This window comes from Lathamus discolor, chromosome Z (genome assembly GCF_037157495.1).
Source record: "Lathamus discolor isolate bLatDis1 chromosome Z, bLatDis1.hap1, whole genome shotgun sequence".
NCBI lineage: Eukaryota > Metazoa > Chordata > Aves > Psittaciformes > Psittacidae > Lathamus > Lathamus discolor.
Genome location: NC_088909.1, coordinates 49,796,649 through 49,820,081, shown reverse-complemented (window position 1 = coordinate 49,820,081; position 23,433 = coordinate 49,796,649). Strand labels below are relative to the sequence as shown.

Below are 23,433 nucleotides of genomic sequence, written 5' to 3'. Positions count from 1 at the left end.
TACTCTTTGTCATCAGCACTTAACAAACAGCGGTAAAAGCCTAGCTCTGTAATTTAAATCCACAAGCAAAATTGCTGTATTCAGACCAGAAGCACAGTCTAGTGGTTACAGCACAGTCAGCAGTAACTACATTTCACTGGAAAGGTGCTGGTCTTCTGCAGACCTTCATCTGCTGATATTTACAGCCTGGACTATGCAGCATTTTGAGGACAAATTTATTTACACTTGTAAAACTGTCTGTGGTCATTAACTGGAGAATCAGTCAGCAGGACGGTCAGGGAAGTGTTAAGTTTTATCCAGAAATGCATTGCTGGGAGTGGAGTTAAAAAAGCTCCAACTGAAAAAGCCTAATTTCATAGACACATTCTACCCACAAACTTCTAGAGATATGCCCTTTTGAGCACTGAAGTCCAATGTTTTCTGCATGAAAAAGACCCAAAATCCCTGCTCAGTGCCTGTGTAAGGGTGTAAGCATCTATGTCAAAGCATTTCAGGAAGGGAAAGTCATGCCTTACTAACTTTATACCCTTTTGTGTATAGACCGGGGGACAAGAGTCCTGCGGAAAGGGATCTGGAAATTTTGACTGATGGTAAGCTTAATAAGAGTCAACAATGATTTGCCCTGTTGGCCAAAAGGGCCAACAGTAGAAAAATATCAGATTGTGTCCAAAGCTGGGCAATAAAGGTGTCGAAAAGACTACAGGGCATGACTCATGAGGAGCAGTTGAAGATAATAAGTTTGTTCAGCTTAGAGGAGGCCTCACTGGATCTAAAACTTCCTTATGATAAGGAATGGAGGGGGAAGTCCTGATCTTTGTTTCAGGTGTCTGGTGATAGGATGAGAGGGAATGGCTTATACCTTGCATCCATGCCTGACACTTCCTACTGCCTAAGTGAGGCTGTTCTATACTCTCAGCCTTCTGCCATCGGTCATATCTACTCTGTGAATGATAGCCTTAAACACAAACTTGCATCACTGCATAAAACAGCATTTATACTACCAATGGGTATTGAATCATTACAACTCATTTTATAAAATTACCACACCGTTCAGACTAAGTGACCATGTATGTTCAAGAAAGGGGTAGCTGAAATGATGTTGCTCACGCTGCAGGATTTTTATCAGCAGGTACTTATAACGGTCTTAAACCACTCTGATTCCAGCTAGTCCGTCTTGAGCTAAAACCTTCCTGATGTTTATTACATTATCTATACTAGACTTAAAGGATATTTAACATTAGTGTCTTTGCTCTAGGCAGGTGGATCTTCTCTGGACACAATGTCAAGTAAAAAATATAATTCATTTTTTTATCATGGATCACATCTATGTGTCTTCAGTTAAGCAAGTAATCCAAACAACTTTAACCTAAATGAAATAAGATGAGCAAGATTTGACCCTACATTAATGTTTATGGAATAGTTACAATTAAGTAATGAAAAAGTATGAGGAATGTTTAGCATCCTACTGTCATGACCACATGGAAGGAAATTCTCATATGAAATAGACTGATAATTGCAGTCATTGTCAATTACCATCTCAAGCCTCCAGCCTCAGTAGCAACTGCCTTCACAGACTGGGAAGAATAAACAGATGCGTTCCCAACTATATCCCCAAAACAAGCCAGTTTGAAAGCAATCAGCTAGGCCAGTGTTCGTGTCTCACTATTCAGACAATTAAAGTGAGAAAATAAGAAGAAAAATGTAGGGCTTCCGTGTTTGAAAGTCAAATAAGGTATTTGAGCTCCCAGCTTTGAGGAAATCTCTGCTATTGAAAAGACTTAAAGCTATTTATTATCTGACACCCTTCTAAGACATTATGTATTGGAAAACTAACTGGGCTAGCTGCATAAAATGCTAAGGAACCAGACTGTAAAGTATGATTGGTATAAATATTACTGTATTATTTTTCTATTTAATAATAAAACAATTATTCTAAATTGGTTAGTTTTAAAATATTATGTCTAGCACTTCCCTGTTTGCAATATGTTCTTTCCAAATGTGAAAATACATTGCTTATTTCATTAAGTGGTCTGAAGTGCTCAGCCATATTCTTGACTGCTTTCTGTAGTACGTGGATAATACACATATCAACATGGATAATAACCAGCTATTCTTTGGAAAGGGATATTGTTGATAGAATTACCTGTATTAACATTATACATGGGAGAGGTCTGGTGGTAAAAATAGTAGCAAAACTTAAAAAGCTTCAAAGACATAGATGAGATAAAATATTTGCACCTTCAAGGATCAGACCTTACATGTTGCTAATGCTGCAAACATACTGACACTTACCTATCTCCCTGAAGTCTTCCATTTGGGTCAGACTCTGTCCCTTGCAAATTACAACCGGGCTTATGACTTCAGGATCTTCCCACATGCAATGTACCATTATTTCTGGTTATTAAAAGAGCCAAGCTAGTCCTCTGATATCCTCCACTTTTCATAGCCATTCTGATTCCCACAGACAATCTGATCCTTCCTCCTCCACTAACTTTCTGTAATTTCATCCCATGTCCCTTTGTCTGCATGTCCTAACATCCCCATTCATCTTCTTAGTCAGTATGCCCTGTACTGTAACAGTCTGGAACTTGCAGAATCACTCATAAAATGAGAAAGAAGACCCAATATGGTATTGTATTATTCTCCTATACATAATACATTCTTTCTTCCAGCAGTCCTTGTAGGTAAGGTACACAGTGTTGGGTGCCTGATTGTTTAAGAAAAATATTTCCAAACCTTCAAAGTGTTTAAATTCTGAAATGAGCTAGGCTCATGGATAAATCACATGAGCAGAGTATCAGTCTAGCTTGTTCACTAAAAGCAGATGGGGAAAAAAACAGGAGATGCGAAATTTTATGTCAATAATACATATGTTTTTTCTAAAGTTCTGGAAAATGTGGGAAGCAGACTTGCTGAATGTCTCTGGGTGAAAATAAGATAGAAAACACCGGAGGTGATGCAATGACATAGATCTACTGTACACTAGATCTTCATAAGCAGGAAGATGAGGCTTGTTTTCACCAATTAAAAGAAATGTTTAAGGGTTAGGGCTGTATCTCTGTATCTTCTAAAAAGACAAGTTAAAAAGCTAAATGTGCAAAGTGCTGAAAGTATTGTATGAAAATGCTGATGAAGCTCTTCTGGGCATGTTCTGTAATACTAACAGAAAAAAAATTCTGAGGGCAGAAATGTAATTAGGATGAATAATCACAAAGGGATACAGTTCACCATTCTAAAGAATACATGGCATAAGCTTAACCAAATAGGAACAATGAGTATTAGTGCACCAAACTTCAGTAAAGGAGAACAGATAAGGAAAGACATGGAGACTGATGCATTTACTCCTTTTCCTGCTTCACTTTTCAGCAAAAATCCCCACTCTGGTCTACGATCAGAAATGTAAAAAAGTCAGGAAGTAAGTGTTGCCCATGACAGAAAAAAGAGGTAAAAATATTTAGGTAATGTAGGTGTTTTCAAGTTGGCTAAAGGAATTCATCCCCGACTGCTTAAGGAGAAAATTGCCAAAGCAATTTCTAGACACTGTGCAGTATCTTGGAGAACGCTTGAGGAAGTGTAAGCATTGAAAGCTCTGGAAAAAGACAAGCATATTGCCTGACTTTGAGATGAGTCAAAGAGAGGGCCTAACAAAAGACAGACCTGCCAGTGCAATTTTTAGAATGGGAATGACAATAGAACAAGTGACTAAACAATCAGTCTTAGGAGCATCCAAAGGATAATAAAGTAATTACTAAAAAAAATAAAAATAAAAAAGCCAAAGCAAATTTTGCCAAGAATAAATTACATTAAACCAGACAAACTTCCTTTCTTCACAGGATTAATGGCTTACTTTTTATGGGGAAATATTAAGCATGATACCCTTTGACTTCTGTAAAGTCTTTGACTTATTTTCTCAGAAGCAAATGAAAGGGAGCTAAAATCTGCTGAAAAGCTGTGGCTAAAAAGTACTCTTCAAAGGCCTGCCTGGAAAGAGATCTGAAATAAGGTGTCTGTCTCAGGAGAGCTGCACTTAATAGGCATCTGCTGAAAGGAGATGTCAACTCCAGAGGCCTGGTAGAAGAGCTGTGTCCTTTTAGCATGTACGGTATAAAAAGAAGCATCCCATGATGAAGCCTAAATCTCTTTGTTGCACCTATGGTCAGGGACAGGGATAGCAGTACAACGAGATGAGACCCACAGTCACATTCCTCTAATTCTAGGCTCCAGCATACACTTTGCAGTGAGCACAAATTGAAATTCCTGCTTATAACCTTCACCGCTGCTTGACGAATGAGAACAAATAGCAAAAAACTTCCCAGTTTGAATAGCTTAATGTGAGGCTGTTTAAGTGATACAACACTCTGGACACTGCCTTATCTCACAACCAAGACCATGAGAAAAACTCACAGGGCAGGCAGCAATACCTGGTCCCATAACGGCAAGTTCCTGTGTGTGAATAACCTAGTTATTTGTCACTAGAAGTAACATCAGTCTGCGCACCACAGTTGGCTGTAGCACAAAGACAAAGGCACCTCTATCCTGAAATGATTTATGGCTGTGAGAGGTGTACCCTGGACAATCAGATGACTTCATGCCATGTGCATCAAGAATGCTCTGTGATCACCTCTGCAGGGAGCTGTCATTGTCCAGCTTTCCAAAGCTGCCTGCTATAGATGGTGAAGTAATAACCCAAAATGGTGGCACACACAAAACTGAAACATGAAGAATGGTGTTTTGGCAGGGAAGTGAGGAATAGCTGTCAGGGAATAAGGTAATGTTTAAGTCTAGACCACACATGACCAGCAGTCAGGGAATGTCACTGCTGTCTTAAACTTCCCCTCTCTGGCTAAATGAGAATGACCCTGCTTCTGTCTCCAACACCTAGAAAATCACTTGAGACTTGCCACAGAAAAAGTCATTGTTCCAGAAAGGCACAATGATTTCTTTACTTTTGTTATTTAAGGGGAAAACCTTGCAATTAATTTTGTTCTTCAGTGCAAGCTTCTCTGACGTAAGTCTCCCCTTTGCTTAGACTTGCAGGAAACCCTGGTATAGACTCATTATGAATGGAGGTTTTTATGTGCTTCAGAGTATCTTTTTTAAATACCACTGAATAAGTTTTCAACATGTGTCTCCAGGTGTTAGAACTGTGTTTACAGGCAGTCTCATGCTGCTAAAAGACTATCTCATCCTGGAAAATCCCTGCAGGTATTAACAAGCTTTCTTCCTCCTTTTTAACCAGCAACAGAAATAGTAAAAAAACAGAAGATAAATTTAGACCAGACACCCAGATTTAAAGTGATAGCACATTCAGGAATGTCCAAAGTCTATCATGCATTTCTGAGTTCATATTTCATGTCTTTCTTGAAGAAATGGTTTCAAGGTTTAACACAATCCAACCACATTACAATCCCAATGATGCGATGTTTGCCACTTTATTGGAACTGCTTTGCTGAAAACAGTAAGCAAACTTTTTCTTTCTGGCTGCGAAGACTTGTTCTGCTGACTCAGTGCAATTCTACCCAATATTCATTTTTCTGGACTGTTGGTGTCACCAGCTACAAAAAAACAGCTTAGACATTCATAGTTAAACCTGCTGGCAAATGCTTTTTTCTCCCACCCCTCGCAGTAAAGCTGTATTGTTGCTTTGTAAAGGTCTGCAACTCTAAGTTTTGCACGACTGTGATGAGGAGAGCAATCCATCTTGCTCCAGATTCCACTCTACAGCTCTCAAAGCCAGTTACCCAAGCTAGCAGGCTGAGATACCCAGCAAACAAAAAGTGGATGCATGCGCTGGGAGAGAAGAATGAATGTGGTAAAGAGAAAATCTTCAGTGACAAGAGGCCTGAGGATCATTGAAGGTATGAGGAGAAATTGTGCTTCAAAACTATGAAAAGAAAATCAATATATAACGTGTCTGAAGTAACATATAACAAGCCTTGGAAAAAATCTAAGCAATCAGATCACCCATAGTGGCCTCTGTCAGGGTTTTCTGGCCATTAATCAGAGCAGTTTCAGAAGCAATCCCTCTAGGATAGGTTCATTTACTGATCTCTAAGGGTAGTTTTATTTCTTCTTTCAATTGGTCCAAATTATATCACTTCTCTCCACTTTTGACGACTGACAACATGACTCTTTACAGAAAAAAGATGGTTGTAACTTAGTAAAAGAAGGCCATGTCCATATCAGATAACCAGCGAATCTTGAAGTAATACTTTCAAAACAGATTTCAATTACCTGTTTTTAGTTTGATTATGAGTCTGCAACCCAATTTTTCTGCATGTGACAACAGCCATACAAAACTACACTACTATGACCATACCTGTGAATTTTAAGAAATTAGAAACAAGCAGTTCTTTTTTTAAAGGGATTATAGATGGAAATTACGAGATCTGAACCAGGAAATTCATGCTTAGACAAGTTCCCCTCTCACTGAAATGAAGGGGTGGGAGACCTGAAGAAGACTGGAATAGCAAACTCATAGAGGTTTTTAAATTGTGTTACTTCTAAGCAGTATCTCTAAATTAATAAACCAGTTTATTAATTTTGCAGGTATGGGAGAAGGTTTGAGATACATGACCTCCTAGATCTATAATATAACGATGAAAGTCATTAGAGTCCTGAAGCTAGCCCAGTTGTATTTGTCCCAGCAGCTAGGCTCAAGCTCTTGCACTAAAAAGTGCTTGACAACCTTTCTCCAACTGGCAAGTGGTACGCAGTGGCTGATCATTTTGAATTTTCCTGATTTCAGCACTTTCCTTCACCTCTCACCCTCTCTCAGTGAGCAATGATAATTTTAGATGCCTCTGTGTGATGTGGAATAATCACACATAGCAGATCCTTTAAAAGAGTAAAACACAGGCATTCTCAGTAGTTAAAAAAAGATGTATAAAATCCAAATGTCAAGGAAAATTAATTCTTTTGTAGCCTGTTTCAGCGAGGCAAACTTTATGCTGCTTTGCATCTTAAAACACAAGTTCCTTTTAAAGTCTGCTGCGTTTCCTCTAATGACGTAAAAAAAGTTCAGTGCACATTCTGGGACCTTTCTACTATGCCTGGGATGAGCTTAAACATATCCAGCTGCTCTTTATTAGTTTACTTCAGGGGATCTTTCACAGCTGGCTTAAGCCAGATTTACATATGTTTGGCTGAATATGCATGAATTCAGGACTCCAGAGAAGTTGTTGTAGCCTGTAAAGTGAATCTCTCATCTTCACAGTTCCCATTTCACTGCATGGAGCTCCTCTGATGGCGCAGAACAAATGCTTTTTTTTTTTCCCCTGCTGTGGGCATTATGTATTCTGGGCAGCCCAGTGCCTTTCTGGAAGCAGTTTTTATGAACAGTGTCAAGGAAAGAGAAGCTGTCACTGAGAAATCTGTGGCTTTCCCCCTCCTTTTTTACAGCCTGTTCTGAACTATGGCCTTTCTGCACAACAGGGAAAAGTGAAGTTCACTGAATGTCAACATAAGCAGCTCTGCTTAGCAGGCTGAAGCTCAAAGCAGCCTTATGGAAGAACTGGGGTTAAATTTCAAACACTGCATATGACCTAAAAGCAAAAATTTTTTCCTCATCAGCTCTGATCTTTGTGAAAGACACAAAAATGGAAATACTACTTTTGAGCTACTAATGCGACTGAACACATCACAGCTGAACTAACAAAGCAGCCATCCATTAAACATACAAGACTTTTAAATAATAGGACTGTACCCTATATATCCTATTTACTGAGGTCCCTGGAAATTACTATTAAACTGCTGAACAACTACATGACCAAGCTAACAATGTTTACTCATACACATAACTGTAATACCTAGGAACAGTCCTGCCCACAGCTGGGTTGCTGGTGCTCATTAGGAATATGGCTGGACTCCACAGAAGGTCTCTTACACAGAAGGATGAAACCTCTTCTGTGATTAAAACGACAGCACTGTATATTTTGTGATAGAAAACAAACACTGGATTAACTCTTCATTTCCCTGACACACGTGAACACTGCAGATATAGTCAAAACACCTGCTCCCATGATCAGTAAAAGACAAGACTGCTGCTTCTAGAAATATTGGCAGGGCTGGTGCTGTAGACAAAAAATAGCTTACACATCTCCGCTGTTAGCTTTATCGTTTCCCTCCGTATTGCAGTCTCATAGCCTCATCTGCCTTTGAATACACTAAGTAACTGAGGAACTGTGATGAGTTTGAAACACTGGCCATAACAATCAGCAAGACTAATTTTACCACTAGTTCTTTTTTTGGTATCTCTCTGCTCTTCCAGTATAAATATCAGAAGCCTTCTTTCCTCTCGATTACATTCATTTGAATCCACAGCATCTCCAGTGAAGCAAGCACAGTTACTCCAGCCACATCCTGAGTTAAAAGACAGCATTTCCCTGATGGACTTCTTGTCCTGATGCTGCTATCGTCTCTCTCACTTCATTTTCTGTATCTCCAGTGGTGGCTTCTTTCATGCATTTTTTCTTTCTGTTGAATTTGTAGTTCTCTGCATTTTTTAACCTATTTTTTTTTTAACCACCTGCCCATCTTGCAGGCACTTTGATGCCATAACTTCATTGATGTTTCCTGTATGTGTATTTTTTTTTGCGTACTCAGTGCTTACTACAGCCCATCTGCTTCCCTGGACAAGATGACTGTAGATAAGAGGGAATGGCTTAAGCTGAAAGAGGGGAGATTTAGATCAGATATAAGGAAGAAGTTATTCCCTGTGAGGATGGTGATGACTTGGCACAGGTTGCCCAGAGAAGCTGTGGCTGCCCCATCCCTGGCAATGCTCAAGGCCAAGTTGGGCAGGGCTTGGAGCAACCTGGTCTAGTGGGAGGTGTCCCTGCCCATGGCAGGTGGTTGGAACTGGGTGAGCTTTAAGGTCCATTCCATCCCTCACCATCCTATGATTAATCTCAGAGGATATACCTTAGCAAGCTGGGGCCAGTAGCACTCTAACCAGAGAGTAGTGTGGGCAAACGTGTCTTCTCCAACATACATTCAAAGCTCATCCAGATATCCTTGACTCTCCAGTGGCAGGCCAGGCACACATACCTGTGTATTTGCTTTACCACACACCTCACAAACAGCAGTGTTTCTGCAATACAACTCCCCAGCCTTTCCATCAGTTCTGGAACTGGATCGAATCTCCGTTTCCTAGATTTACTGTAATGTTTGTTCAGTTTCTGCTCATGCTCTTCCTTTAATACAGTATTTTCCACTGCTACAGGCAAACCAGGCAACTTGCACAGCTAGTTAATCAACATGAAGGTAGGTGCTATAACAAGGCTTTTTCATATCTGCAGACTAGCTCTCAAGATATGTTTACGGATCTGCAAATATACAAACTTCCATGTGAGCGGTTAAAGCCTCATTTTTTTCCTAGCATTTGGACCCTAACAAATTTTATCACAGTCTCTTTTCTCTCAGTGATATGTATTTATTCTCCCTCCCCCTTTCTAAACACAGTGTAGCTGAGACCAAACCTTTAAGGGAAGCACAGCTGATGTTATCAAATTGTCTTGCCATGAGCAAGTAGAGATAAACTGTATTGTCTTTCCAGGTCTTGATACTGGGTATATGAAAGTAGCTGCTGATTTTATATTCGTAATTCAGTTCCATGAGTGAGAACTGCACACTTCAATATACAAATCCCCCTGGGTATGGGAAATTAATAGGTCTTACTGTATGAGTGCCTGAGGGTATTGCCCATAGCTTGGTCATATTTAGACAGAAAGCATACGAAGTGCCGCAGGACTGTAAGACCTCTTTAAGACACTGAATAGAGACTAGTGTTTTTTGTAGAGATAAAGCTGAATGCTCTCTGCAAAAAATAAAAAACAGTGCTCTTTATGTTCTTCATTATAAGCCACGATTGCCCAAACCTCTGGGCAGGCTCTGTGTTGAATGCAAGAGGTTCAGTGGGGAGAGCAGGCAGAAGGGACAGAGGGCACTCTTGCTCTGTGTCCTCCTTCAAGAGCCTTTGACTGGGACTCATTCAGCGATGAATACACATGGAGAATGGTTGAACTGTTTGGTGGAAGCTGGTGGCAGGAATTAAATTTCTCCAGTGGTGACCACTGGCTCAAGCTACTAAAACATGTACCACATGACAAGATCACTTCTGTTGGCTTCTTTAAAAACAAGCACTGCTCGATGTTTACCCAGCATTATGGCTTCTGTCTCATTCACCCTGCTCGCCTTCAAACAGGAACTCAGTAAGAATTTCTCACTTGAAGAATAAGAAAACACCTGGAAAATATTGCTTCTCAGCAGACTTTTGGAACTATTTTAATGGAGGCTTCAGTGTGTGACTCTTCAGGAGGTGTTTCTGTGCATGCTTAAATTCCCTGCCTGTGCTGGTACTGTTTGTGTTTAGTAACTGTAGATCTTTTAGGCTCTTCAAAAACTCTCCTCCGTTTCTTTCTACAAGAACATGATAGTGAATAACAGTAGCTTTGTAGTGCTTTAAAAATGTGCCTGCTTATCTCCCCCCCCCCCCCCGCCTTTTTTTCAACAGCTGTTCTTTTATTTTCTATCATAATTGTGGGTAAGATGGGATGGAGCATGCACAAGATGGCATATTATTGACAGCATGCAGCTGGTGTTATTTTCCAATTAAAAAAATCCTTGTTGGGCATATGAAAGAACTGTCTAGTTTATGCCCAGTTTTGACAATGCTATCAAGCTGCACCTTCATCTGAGATTTTATTTCACAAAAGATAGCAATCTTTGGTTGCTGGTGGGAGAACTACAGTTATCCAGGGCTAACCACTATGGTAGATGTAGGAGGTTGGAACTGGTCTGGAGGATACCACTAGGACTCGCTATTTCAGAGTATTACAGACATTCTTCCCACCCAATGCAAAGCTGGTGATGAATGTACTGTTAGCTATTTCCAAATTTTTGCTGTATTGTACAGTTGTGCCAGAAATGCCTCTTAATGATTCTTGAGCAACTTCTCTACAAATTGCCCTAAGCTCTTCTAATGCCAATGGAGCTGTTAAAATCTACTTCAGCAGGGACTGTGACTTACTCTGATCTGCTGGGGCAGGGAGAGCTGTCAGACTATCAGCTGGTCGTTAAAGTGCTTATCAGTCACAGCTCTGGTGCTCAGTGTACAATGTGTTGCTGTGTATTTAGTTGCCTAACTGTGACAAGCCTCTTCTGGGTATGAGGGACTGAGATTTTTCAAAAGCTTACAGCTTGGACAAAAAACCTCTTTTTTCCCTTATGGGGATGTCAGGATGCACATTTTCGATGTAAAGGTAAATTTGCACTATCTGCTTCAAAACTTCTCAATAAAATGCCCTTAAGAACCTTTTCCTTTCAGAACATGAGAATAACAACATATTTTTCCCTATTCTTTTTCTCAGCTACTGGCACACAAAATCTTAGAACACATGATTAAAATAATCTAGTAAAAGTCACAGCAAAAGTAACTGGATACCAGAGACTATAGCGTCTCACTAAATGACTGTCAAAGAGCTTGAAGCAGCACCTGCCTAAACACCTGACTAAAGTAAGGACATTCACAGGAACAACTAGTTTCCAAATACAATGACATTTGTTATCTGTATTTAATGTTCAGTAAAATTAACATGGCAAAATCTACATTATGCCCTCTCCAGGTTCTTCTTCTTTTAATTAACTTCATGCTGTTAATCAGTAAGCACCAGCCCACCCTGACATAAAGAATTAAGCTTGCCTTTTTTTACAGTCTTAAAGAAAACCAAGAAAAAGAGGAAAAGAGTCAGACAGTGTCCTTCCTACATACTAAAAGGGAGGTTGACCCCGTTCACTGAAAGGTTACCTGTACGAGAAGAATGTAGGTGGTGTTTTGAACACAGGAATGTAATTAAACAGTTCACAGCCCACAGATCATATTAAAAGTGCTCTGAACCACGACTGTTAATGTTTAGGTTGTTGTAAAATCACTACAGGACATCTTACCTATTAATTAATACAGTTATTGAAACTAGGCACATCCTGTATGAGAAAAATGAATTATTCAAGTATCTTTAACAGCATATTGACGTTTTAATTGTATACTGGCATTAACACCAAAAGGTGCCGTGTCTTTCAGCTAGTACATTGTCTGCTCTCAAATCCCTTCAAATTTTAAAGCAGTTTAAGACATTTCTTATTTAAAGGGCTAGGTTGCCCTCCCAGTTCAGCATCTTTGCATGGCACAATGTCTCACTACACTCAATATAAACAGCACAAAAATCAAACTGAGTGTTACTTAACATCCTGTCCACCAATTATGCTTTGCTATTTCCAGATAGAGTAGTGACCCTGTAGGGCCAGCACACCCTACAGCGAATTCCCAGCTCTTGATAAATAAGTCAGTGCTACAAGGGTCAAATAAGAGCATGAGGCAGTCTGTGCTGTCCTCACCGGGTGACTGCGGATGAATGCAGCTGGGGTTCTAGTCCATCACACAATAGCTCTAATACCCTGAACCTTGAGCAGCTGCCTTGACAAATTAGACATGGCCTTTTTTATTGAAAAAGCAGAACAAGGTCCCAGGGCAATGACAGTTTTTCCCTGTTTTAGTGAGACAAGCTTCTATTGCTCATTGCAGCCTGGAAATTGATAGGCTAACTTTAAATCTATGCAGACGGACAGTTACAACCTGCTGTTTCCTGCAGCCACATTTACATCTTATGAACTCTATTTTAAACTTCACCCTTCTTTTATTTGTAGGATCCAGTAACTTGGGACCAGAAAAGCTCTGCCGATAAGTTTTCCTAACCAGGGTATGCACATTGACACAGCCTCTTCTATTACCAATGATGTCTTTTTTCAGCTACTAAGTAGAAAATGGCTCTTGGTTCCAAATTCACTATTCACGTTTTCACTTTCGATAGTTAAACCTGAAATCTGTACTGTCAGTGAAATGCAGAAATATCCTGATTTCTGAAAATTTTCAGTTAGTGCCAGTGCTGAAGTATACGCATTTCTTCATGTGTGGCACTGGCAGTTGGTGTATTTTGGAATATACTCTTTCCATTACTTTGATTTCCCTATACTTGCCTATGTTTTGCAGCGAAAACTGTTCCTATCCTTACACTTTCAGAAGGTTACTGTAAAAAAAAAAAAAAACCATGGCTAAGTGAGCTTGGGCATTTTTTTTACGTAACGTTTGAAAGGAAGACTTAGTCAAAGACTCACTAAATCATGCCCTGTATTCTTTTACAATCCCCATGTTTGATTAAAATTGGCTTAAGGATTTGGTCCTGCCTGGGGACTTAGCTTCTGTAATTTTTTCTGCCTTATCTTCTCTCTGTCTCTTCGCTCTTATTCTCATAGAAACTCAGAAAAACATAATGAAAGCAAGTTTGAAGAAAGCCTGTTGTCAGAAAAATCCTTCCAGCACTCTTTCGTCAGTTTTATATACAACGTCCATTTTATTAATTAGCATCTAGTTTTCACTGCCACTGTTTGAAATTGAGGATGCATTCTGAGATGACTGTCTCTAGCCCTGGAAGTAGACAGCTCGTACATGCAAGACAGAAGAGAGGAAGGATCAGTGTCATTCCTCTGGACAAGTCTTGTGTGTTCCCTTAATCCTGACTGCACAGCCCTCTGGTGCATGTCATGGGATACCAAGAACTCCAGCATGGTGGGGTCATTAATCTGGCACGTTTGCTAATTATTAGCCTTGTATGGTGACACTGACATCTGGCCATTAAAAACTCTGCTGAGAAATTTGGTCCCATTTAATTGATAACATGGCTTTCTAGTATTTATCTGATACAGAGCTAAAGCGGTGCTCCACAGCATGTATGCTGTGATTAGTCTCTGAGACATTCAGTTCCTGGACAAGTTGCTCATTAGAGCCGTTATAGACAAATATATGGTTGGTTGGTTGTTTTTTTAAAAAAGGATTTTTTTTTTTTTAGTATTTCACCCTAGCAGCTAGTATATGTGACAAACACCTCCGCAAAACAGTGATGTTTACATTAAGCTGGTGATAATTTACCTAAGAACATTATTGAAAAGAAATAATCTATAGGGCTTTGTTTGACAGACTCATCCAGCCAAACTCTTTTTAAATCCTAATGGGAAAAGTAGGTTTTAATCTACATGTGTGTCTAGGATATCAGAGACGGACTCTTCATCAGGGACTGTAGCAATAGGACAAGGGGCAATAAGTTCAAACTTAAACAAGGGATGTTCAGGTTAGATATGAGAAAGAAGTCCATTACTGTAAGGGTGGTGAGGCACTGGAACAGGATCCCCAAAGAAGTGGTAAACGCTCCATTACTGGCAGTATTCAAGGCCAGGCTGGACAGAGCCTTGAGTGACATGGTCTAGAGTGAGGGGTCCCTGCCCATGGCAGGAGAGTTGGAACTTTATGATCTTAAGGTCCTTTCCAACCCTAACCATTCTGTTATTTTATGATCTCGTCTTGTGTAGGTGAAATTCCTTTGTGAAGAACTACAGCTTCAAGTAATCACACCTTATGCTTCGATTCTCAGCCACATGCTACAGAACCATAAACAGAATAAGGGCAAATCCCCTAGTCCCTTTCCCACAGCACTCTTCAATTAGACTGTGGGCAAGAGACATCTTCGCAAATGCACTTCCTGGTGTAAAATTCAGCCCTCCCAAACTGAATACCAGTTGTTTAATTTATGCAAAAAAAACTCAAAGCTTTGCTTTGCCACAGTTTTTTTCACTTATTTCATGTCTACTTGTAAAGTATCTTGTTAAATCAGCACTTATCACTTTTTATCATAACTGTACCTGAAGTTTCATATAATTCTGTCTCACTGCAGCAAAATCTGCTTGAACATTTGCAGACTCTCCGGAGACAAGCATTGGCAGTGCTTGGCAAGTCTTTTAAGCAGCAATACTCACAGTAAAATTTAGTAACAGCGGCTTGTGTACAATATGAAACATCTTCTGGAGTCAGGTTTTGAAATTAAAATCCTTTGGGCTCTCCAAGAGCACAGCCCTCCCCAAGTTGAGAAGTTGAATATTAGTAATTATGTCTAATTCTGTATTGTAGGGCTGCAATTATTATTAATAACAATATAGATTCTACAATCTATAATAGGTGCTATCAGACTCTTGTATCTACAGGAGCATTCTTGACAACCAAATACATGAGCAATTCAACTCTGTAAGCTGTATCCACCACATCCAGCTTCTAATCAGCTTTTTAATTTTGTTACGTAGATGTTGACAAAAGGATTGTTAAGGAAAGGAGATACCACCTCATAATCTTCACTTAATGAGTGTTGAGACAACTAAGAATACATACATTAAGCCTGCTAACAGCAATGCTACACCTTGATCATTCAGTGCCCAGCTCAGCCATATGCACCTGAATGCTCTAGAGAAGAAGCTGTAGCAGAACCACAAAGCTGTAAGCTGAATTTACAACCAATTTATCAAAATTCTGATTAGAAGGTGGGCTCTGGGCACTCAGGGAGCAAGTGAGAAAACTGAACAGTAGGCTGCATTTGTGCTAATGAACCCAGGACTTGAAAAGCATGAGGCATTTCTCAAGGAAGCCTGGCAAGGACAGGAGGCAGCAGAGAAGGGCAGCAGAGTAATGAGGGGCAAGGCCAGCTGCTCCTGAAGAAAATCACTTTGTTTTCTTCCCGCAGGCCTTTCGACAAGTGGTACATGTCTACTCCCCCCTTCGTTAGTATTTTGACTACAGAGAGACACAGCGCTATGGCACTACTGGGATGTAGAGGGTAAAGCCTTGGAGCGCTCCACAGAAGGAGCTTCATGACTGCGGAGGGAGGGAGACCAAGTACAATGGCAGCAGGGGGGAAGGTTAGACAGCAAGGAAAACTGTTTCAACAAAGGTGAGAAACACACAATTAAATTAACACTAAAACACAGCAAGAAAGCAAACAAAATGTAAACATACTCTAGAACATGTTTTTTTTTTTTTTTGTCTTTTTTTTTTTCTGGGGAGGAGTTGGAAAGGAAGAAGAAAGAGGGGTGCAGTTTGCCCAATCAGAGCCAATATTTTTGTTGTTGTTGTTCTGCAACATAAGGGCAGATTCCTTAATGGCTAAAATGAAAATGCCAGTGGGATGGCAATGCATAGTTCCCACTATATGGGTTGCACTACACATTTTCATCTTGGCAAGAAATGTGATATAGATCAGAAACAACAATCCCAGAGTATATTTAGCTACTAAAGCTGTGGCACACAAATGTCACATTCCCATGAGTCAACCCTTTTAAAGAACCCCCTCTTCACGCCCCCACAGATATTCCCCAAGATGCCTGCACTGAATTAAAAGTGAAGCATATGGATGGATGTGACATCATCAAAGCACCCATGCTACAGAAAAGAAAGCAGCAAGTGGATTCTGTACAATTGGTACAGATCTGTAAGATTCTGTTTGTGAGCACAGAAAAAGAAAGAAAACACTGTCCAAAGGATCAGACACAACCAAAGAAGAACAACACAAAATACCTTGCAAAACAAAATGTTTTAAAAAAGAAAAGAGTATTTTTTTCTTTGCGAATGTGTGAAAGTAAAAGAAATCACAGCAAAAGTGAAAACAAAATCTTTATAAAAGGATAGTATGCGTAACATTTTCTGATTTAATTCTGTGTAAGAACTCTTTCCGTTGCCCTTTTAAAACAACAAAAAGATAGTAATTTTGGAGCCAGCTGGCTCTGACTGGGCAAGGCAAGGAGTAACAACACACAAGTGGATGGTAATGGTAAACAACCATGCGGTCACCTCTGCCGCCATTGTTTTGATTGCGTGTAGACTGCTTCCAGCTTTGTTATTATTCATAATTAGGCACCAAAGAATGCATGATATTTAAATGACCCTGTCAAGTGCTAATAAGGCTCTTTGGTAACCATCTCTCCCTGGGGAGGGAACTATTGAATGTAAGCTTCATCAGTCAGAGAGCTGAGGTGAAAATGATGAGAATCCAACAGCTATACATTTATTAATATTTTCAATGCACACTTTTCTGAAAGCTTCTACTGGCATACAAGATGCTTTTAAGAGCTAGCTTTCCATCTATTAAGCATTGCTTCGCGAAAGATTTGTGAAGTAGGGACCCACACATAACAAATAGTGCCATTAAAATGCATGCGTCTCTGCATTCCTCTGGGTACATAAAGGGCCAGATATTTCACTGTCTGTGTTTCTGATGTCACTGCCCTGTCTCCTTTTCTCCTTTTCCTTTTCTCCCTTTCCTTTCCTTTCCTTTCCTTTCCTTTCCTTTCCTTTCCTTTCCTTTCCTTTCCTTTCCTTTCCTTTCCTTTCCTTTCCTTTCCTTTCCTTTCCTTTCCTTTCCTTTCCTTTCCTTTCCTTTCCTTTCCTTTCCTTTCCTTTTCCTTTCCTTTCCTTTCCTTTCCTTTCCTTTCCCCTTTCCCCTTTCCCCTTTCCCCTTTCCCCTTTCCCCTTTCCCCTTTCCCCTTTCCCCTTTCCCCTTTCCCCTTTCCCCTTTCCTTTTTCCTTTCCTTTCCCTTTCCTTTCCTTTCCTTTCCTTTCCTTTCCTTTCCTTTCCTTTCCTTTCCTTTCCTTTCCTTTCCTTTCCTTTCCTTTCCTTTCCTTTCCTTTCCTTTCCTTTCCTTTCCTTTCCTTTCCTTTCCTTTCCTTTCCTTTCCTTTCCTTTCCTTTCCTTTCCCTTTCCTTTTCCCTTTCCCTTTCCCTTCCCTTCCCTTCCCTTCCCTTCCCTTCCCTTCCCTTCCCTTCCCTTCCCTTCCCTTCCCTTCCCTTCCCTTCCCTTCCCTTCCCTTCCCTTCCCATTCCCTTCCTTCCCTTCCCCTTCCCTTCCCTTCCCTTCCCTTCCCTTCCTTCCCTCTCCTTTCTCCTCTCCTTTCCTTTCCTTTCCTTTCCTTTCCTTTCCTTTCCTTTCCTTTCCTTTCCTTTCCTTTCCTTTCCTTTCCTTTCCTTTCCTTTCCTTTCCTTTCCTTTCCTTTCCTTTCCTTTCCTTTCCTTTCCTTTCCTTTCCTTTCCTTTCCTTTCCTTTCCTTTCCTTTCCTTTCCCTTTCCTTTCCTTTCCTTTCCTTTCCTTTCCGTTTCCCGCCCTTACCCTTCCTTTCCCTTTCTCTTTCCTTCTCTTTCCCTTTCCTGCCCTTACCCTTCCTTTCCCTTTCTCTTTCCTTCTCTTTCCCTTCCTTTTCCCTTTCCCTTCCCTTTCCCCTTCCCTTTCCCTTTCCCTTCCCTTTCCCCTTCCCTTTCCCCTTCCTTAAATCCACTTAATGAGATCCCCTCCTCTCATGGTAGAGGAAAGAAAGATGCCACTCGATTTCAAAAGAGGGAACAATGGACTTTCTAAGAAATGTCCTCTCACCTCAAGCATTTTTGGATACCAGATGTTACTAACAGAGTGGACAGAAAAATAAAGTATCTGTATTTTTCTGGCTGTCAGCATTATCACTGATTTATTGCTGAGAAGAAAAAGGACTGCTAGGTAAATCACATGCCATCTTTAGAAGGGCATGCAGGTTTATCTGCCTTCCCTCCTCTATATATCTGATACCCAAAGATAACTTTTTCTAAATAGCCCTTCTACTGCTGGAGAGCAAAGGATAAGGAATTAAAAAAATGAGGACAATTATCTCAAACTGACCTTAAGTAGGAATATTGAGTAGGAATATGAATCTGAGCTTTCACCTTCAGCACTCTCAGTCACTTGCACCCTAAGTTATGATTTTGAATTTGAGTTTGGCAGCTGTCTGAAGTTTTTCCTCTGCTGAGGCTCAGCAGCTCACAGGTCTGCGGGTGTAGAGAGGTTCTGTGTTTAACCCACATGTAAGCCTGTCGGGTTCTAGAAATTCACCTTTTTTGCTTTAGATTTACTTTTAATCCCCCCAGATATCTACAGGATCAAGCTCTGACAAAAACTGTTCAAACAGGGGCCACTTCTAAAACCCAGCTGAAGGAAGAAATGCAAATGGCAGTCTTCCCCTTCTTATAGGAAAAGCTAATTGCTGGGAGGTGTGAGACAAGTCTGCATCCTCTGCCTGAGGGAATTAAAATCTTCATATTCCATTTCCTGTCAATTAAGCCTAAAAGCCAAGGCTACTAGATTAATGCTTGCTATGGCATCTTCAGAAATTTTACTACATCTCCTACCTAATTTGACTAGCCTCCTCAACTGGAAGAGAGTTTCAGGCTTTGTCTCTGCTGGGCCAGCCAGGTGACGCCCATTGCCTTCATGGGTAGGAACCATGCAGGTTCTTTGAGGTCAACCCTCGGGAATTCAGTGAGACATCCAGGATGTCCCAGGACCGTGGGAGGCACTGTGTATCTGGAGCTGTTGTGAATAGCAGGCACTGAGTTCACAGTCTGGGTTCAAACTGCTGCCGGCTGTTCATGCAGCTCTGCTGAAAACTGTTCTGTGATGTTAAGAGGCTCACCACTCCCTGCTCAAAGTCTCCATGGCCAGTGCAGAGAATTCAAGATTCACTGGGTCAGATGGAAGGGAAGGAATGAGAGTTAGTAACCTACTAGTTTGGGCAGACAAGGCAAAGCAGCAGGTCTGGCATTCCAGTAGCTTCTCTAGGAACAGCTGATGCTTTTGTCTAATGAGTTTTTCATGTAAAATGCATGAACAATAGAGACCAGAATCCACATTTCAATTAATATTTTAAGTGTTTTATATCAAGTATTCATAGCAGAAAGGACTGAAGCTCATGTGTGTTCTTGCCCCTGGTGAGTGCCCTAACCACTCAGCAAGTGAGTTTTGCTCATTCCCATCCTTCTTCAGGCCCACTGAGTACTTAATTAGTCCATACAGAGTGATATATCTTCAACAGGGAAAGAGATTCAAAATAAACTACCTAAGAACACCCTGGAGAAGAGTAACAAGGACTCAGATCTCTCTAGGCAGTGGAGCTACTTGAACCTAAGTCCTGTATTTACAAAGGAACAATTTTAACTTCTTTTGAGACACAGATTAAAAGCAGATGGGATAACTACGGAGGGCCAAGATGGAATGAGGAGGCAACACCATCCTCACATAGCAGAAAACCTTCTCTAAGCAAGTCCAAGTGGCAAGTTTTTGGCAATTCTCTGCCTAATTCTGTGTATGTATAGCAAAGGGGGACTGGAGGCCAAAGCACAGGGCTGTCACTTGTACTAGACCCAAGGGTCCTTCAGCACAGGGTTGAACACTGTGAAGTGACACCTAGCTCCAACCTTTTGATACTTTAAAAATGCAACACAGAATCTCTCTCCACCAGCAGTCACCTCAGCTAATGATGACCTCAGCCCCTACTCTCAAAGGTATTTGATGCTCTAGTCTCACTGGAGCAGGACTTAGGGCTAATGTCTAGAACTACTGTCAGTTTTACTTCAGTGGGTAAACTAGAGCAGACTTTCAGTATCTCTTATCTGTTATTAAGGGGTGAAAATGATGTAAAATCAGCCAAGATATGCTGTGGTGCCCTGAGGATTCAGACAAAAAGGCAATATAAAAACACACCCTTAAGATCAATGGGAAGCTATAGATCTTCCTCTGCCAAAGAACAGGGCAGATCAAGTTTAAAGAGAGCTAAATCCCCACTGTTTCCCTCCTTCCTGTACACATGCAAAACACGCTCTGCAAAGGCATACACTTCTGTTTGTTTTGTGTGGTTTCCTCAGGCAGTGAATTATCTAGGACTGGGACTGAGATTGGCTGTTTAGTTTCAGGCTTTACGATAAGCTTTTAATTATAGCACAGGAGTTTCATTACATGTTACTCCGAGCCAGCTGGAAGCAGTTACACTTTAGTCCTCCCCCCACCATGCTCCTCACCACAGGACGTCATTTCCAAGGCCTTACCCTTCTTGTCTTGATGATTATGGGATGAAACTGCCACATATGGATCTGTATTTTCAGATGAACCAAGCGGATCCTTCCAATCCAGCATGCGTCCCCTAGCATCATAACCCTGTCGAGCGTGAGAGTCGGAAGTGGTGGTGCTTGGGACTAGGGAACTGGAGTGTCCTGTTTACATTATAAATACAGGTAGGGAAGACAAGTCTCATTAGTCACTTACCATGCTATCTTCCCACACTCAGGAACGCACATACTGCTTTGTTTTGGTGATGGGTGAACTTCTTTTCTTAGGCTGAGCAGTGTTTCCAAAGTCCTTCAAAGCATGGCCTTAAGGAAATGGAACTCGAACCTTCCAGATCAGGGTGTTAAAAGGCGCGTGCACACCTTCAGCTGCCACTGAGCTGGCGGTTGTGTTCTTTTATTCAACAGAGTTATATGCATGTGAAAGAGGGTGAGCACACTTCATCTGAGTCAAGCAACCTCCGTCTAGATTTATACACGTCTGACTGATGCTGAAATGTCAGCCCATGTGTCTAGTCCTGGCTTAGTTAAAAAGCAATTTTAAAACCAATTTGAAACGGAATAACTTCTAATATGGCTGAAAGAGAAGGGGAATGCCAGAAGGGCTATAAAATGGTGACAGCAGTGGCTCTCTGTCCCACGCTCCCAGGGGAATGAAGGACTGACAGGCATCAGCGTGCTTGTACTGCAGCATTGCCCTCTGGATAAGAGATGTGCAGGGCCCAGCAGCCACTTGCACCTGTGTGCACCCTTGCCATTGGTTCTGTCTGAGCTCACAGAACCAACTGGCTCTGAGCCAAGCATGAAGCCAAACATCATTTCTGCTCAGAGAGACGGTGAATGGACCTGCCCAGAACCCACGACTCCAGCAGCTACTGCAGCTACTGGACAGAGGTCTCGCACACCTTTTTTCCATTACAGCTACTCTAGACATTGTTACTGTTGTCCTGAATAAGGCTGAGAAGTTCCTTCCCTATCAAACACATCCCAACAAACACCACACTCATAGGACATGCCCTGGTGGAAACACCACACAGTTTTACCAGTGATTTGGCTGGGGTAGAGCCATGTTTGTAGGCTCACACGTCTTTCGCTGCTGGATCCTGAGAAGTATTCCAGCACCCAAAATGCTTGGATTGCGTGGAGCCTACCATCTCTGAAAGATGGCTCCAACCTGGACTTCCCAGTGGCTTGGGCTGCTCTGCCGCTATTGGGATGGAGACACCAGAACTCCATCCATACCACAACATTTTGACCTCAAAACCGCGCATGTCTCTGAAAGTTCCCTTCTGGCACATGTTTCCAAATGAATTATTTTCAGTGAGACTCAAGGAGCTTTGGGCCTAGTTAATTTGATGTGGAGTAACTTCCCTTTCCTACCTTCGTGAAAGACACCATCGGAAGGGGTTTCTGAAACATGCTCAAACAAAAACTAAGAGAAGTGGATTATTCACAAGACAGAATGGCAGATAATGCTTAACTCTTCGGATAACACTGGACAGACTGACAGCAGCCCTCCTTTCTCCTGCCTCCTTCTTCACAGCCCAGAAAATTAATTTTCCTTCGTTAGATGTGACTCCTTGGAGAGGAGTAATCACCAGGCTACAGATTGCCCAAGCAGTGACCCTCTCCTGCCTCCTTCTCTTGACATTGTTTCACTGCTCAGAAAAATAACTTGAGACTCACTGAGGCAGAGCAACACAAGGAGCCCAAATTTAAAGCCTCACAGAGAAGTCACAGAACTGGGCAGTTAGAGACTGTGCTTCTGTAGCTTATTTTAAACAGTCACTGGATAAGCACAAAGCTTTTGGATGTTGCATCTCAAAAAGGCTGCTTTAAATGGCTTCTAAAGCCATTCAGACCCAGCTCTCAGATGCACAAGAGGGAGCTGATAAACCCAGTTTCTCTCCCTCGATCAAAAATCTAAATGTTGGCCACCAATGTTGTCAAGCTTTTACAGGCACCCACGTGCTTTGTTTTATCCATCCCTTTCACCACCTTCATGGGGTTGAACTACTGATGAAGTCAGCAAAAAGGCTGCAACTTCTGTTTTAAATAAGTCCCGCTGAATATTAATGATCTTACAGGAAGAAAATGTCTGCTCATCTGTATATTTTTGAGGAGCCCTTTTAATTTACTGCACACAAATACATATAGCAGCACTTTGGACAGTGTTTTGCATAGAACATAGAGACAACTAACTCCTGTGACTGGTATACTTGGCAGAAAAAATTGGTCAAATTCACAGTGTTCTCACCACGAAGCCAACCTTTGGCTACTACAGCTAATCATTAACACAGTTTAGCTCTGGACCTCAGGCTGAAGGCATATACTGACAAGGGCACTGGATTAATTTTTACCTCTCACGATAGGTACTGTGGTTTCTCCCAGCCATCTTTCTTTAACACAGCAAATCAGAGGCTGCATTTTGTTGAAGAGCTTTTAATGTTACTCAAATAGAGAACAGAAGCCAAACATTATCCACTTCTAAAAGGTTTCCATAAGCCACAGCATGGCTGGGAACATTGGTAACACACATTTAGATGGGCGACACACTCTGATCCAAACGTGCCGCCTGCTCTGCAGCAGTCCTGCAGCAGGGCTGTTTATTTCCAAAAGGACAGGTAGAGGTACAGCAACTGAAA

At 41.2% G+C, this 23,433-nt stretch overlaps 1 protein-coding gene across 5 annotated transcripts in view; it reads right to left on the bottom strand.

Annotated features, from left to right (window-relative positions):
• SEMA6A (semaphorin 6A) overlaps positions 1–23,433 on the bottom strand; it is a 116,980-nt gene that overhangs the window by 5,935 nt on the left and 87,612 nt on the right. For 4 of the 5 annotated variants that reach the window (XM_065661906.1, XM_065661904.1, XM_065661902.1 and 1 more), the window contains one exon: positions 20,771–20,935. The exons of the other annotated variant lie outside the window; for it this stretch is intronic. In XM_065661906.1, coding sequence (XP_065517978.1) covers positions 20,771–20,935 — 165 coding nt within the window. The remainder of the gene's footprint in view (positions 1–20,770; positions 20,936–23,433) is intronic. 5 annotated transcript variants of the gene reach the window in all.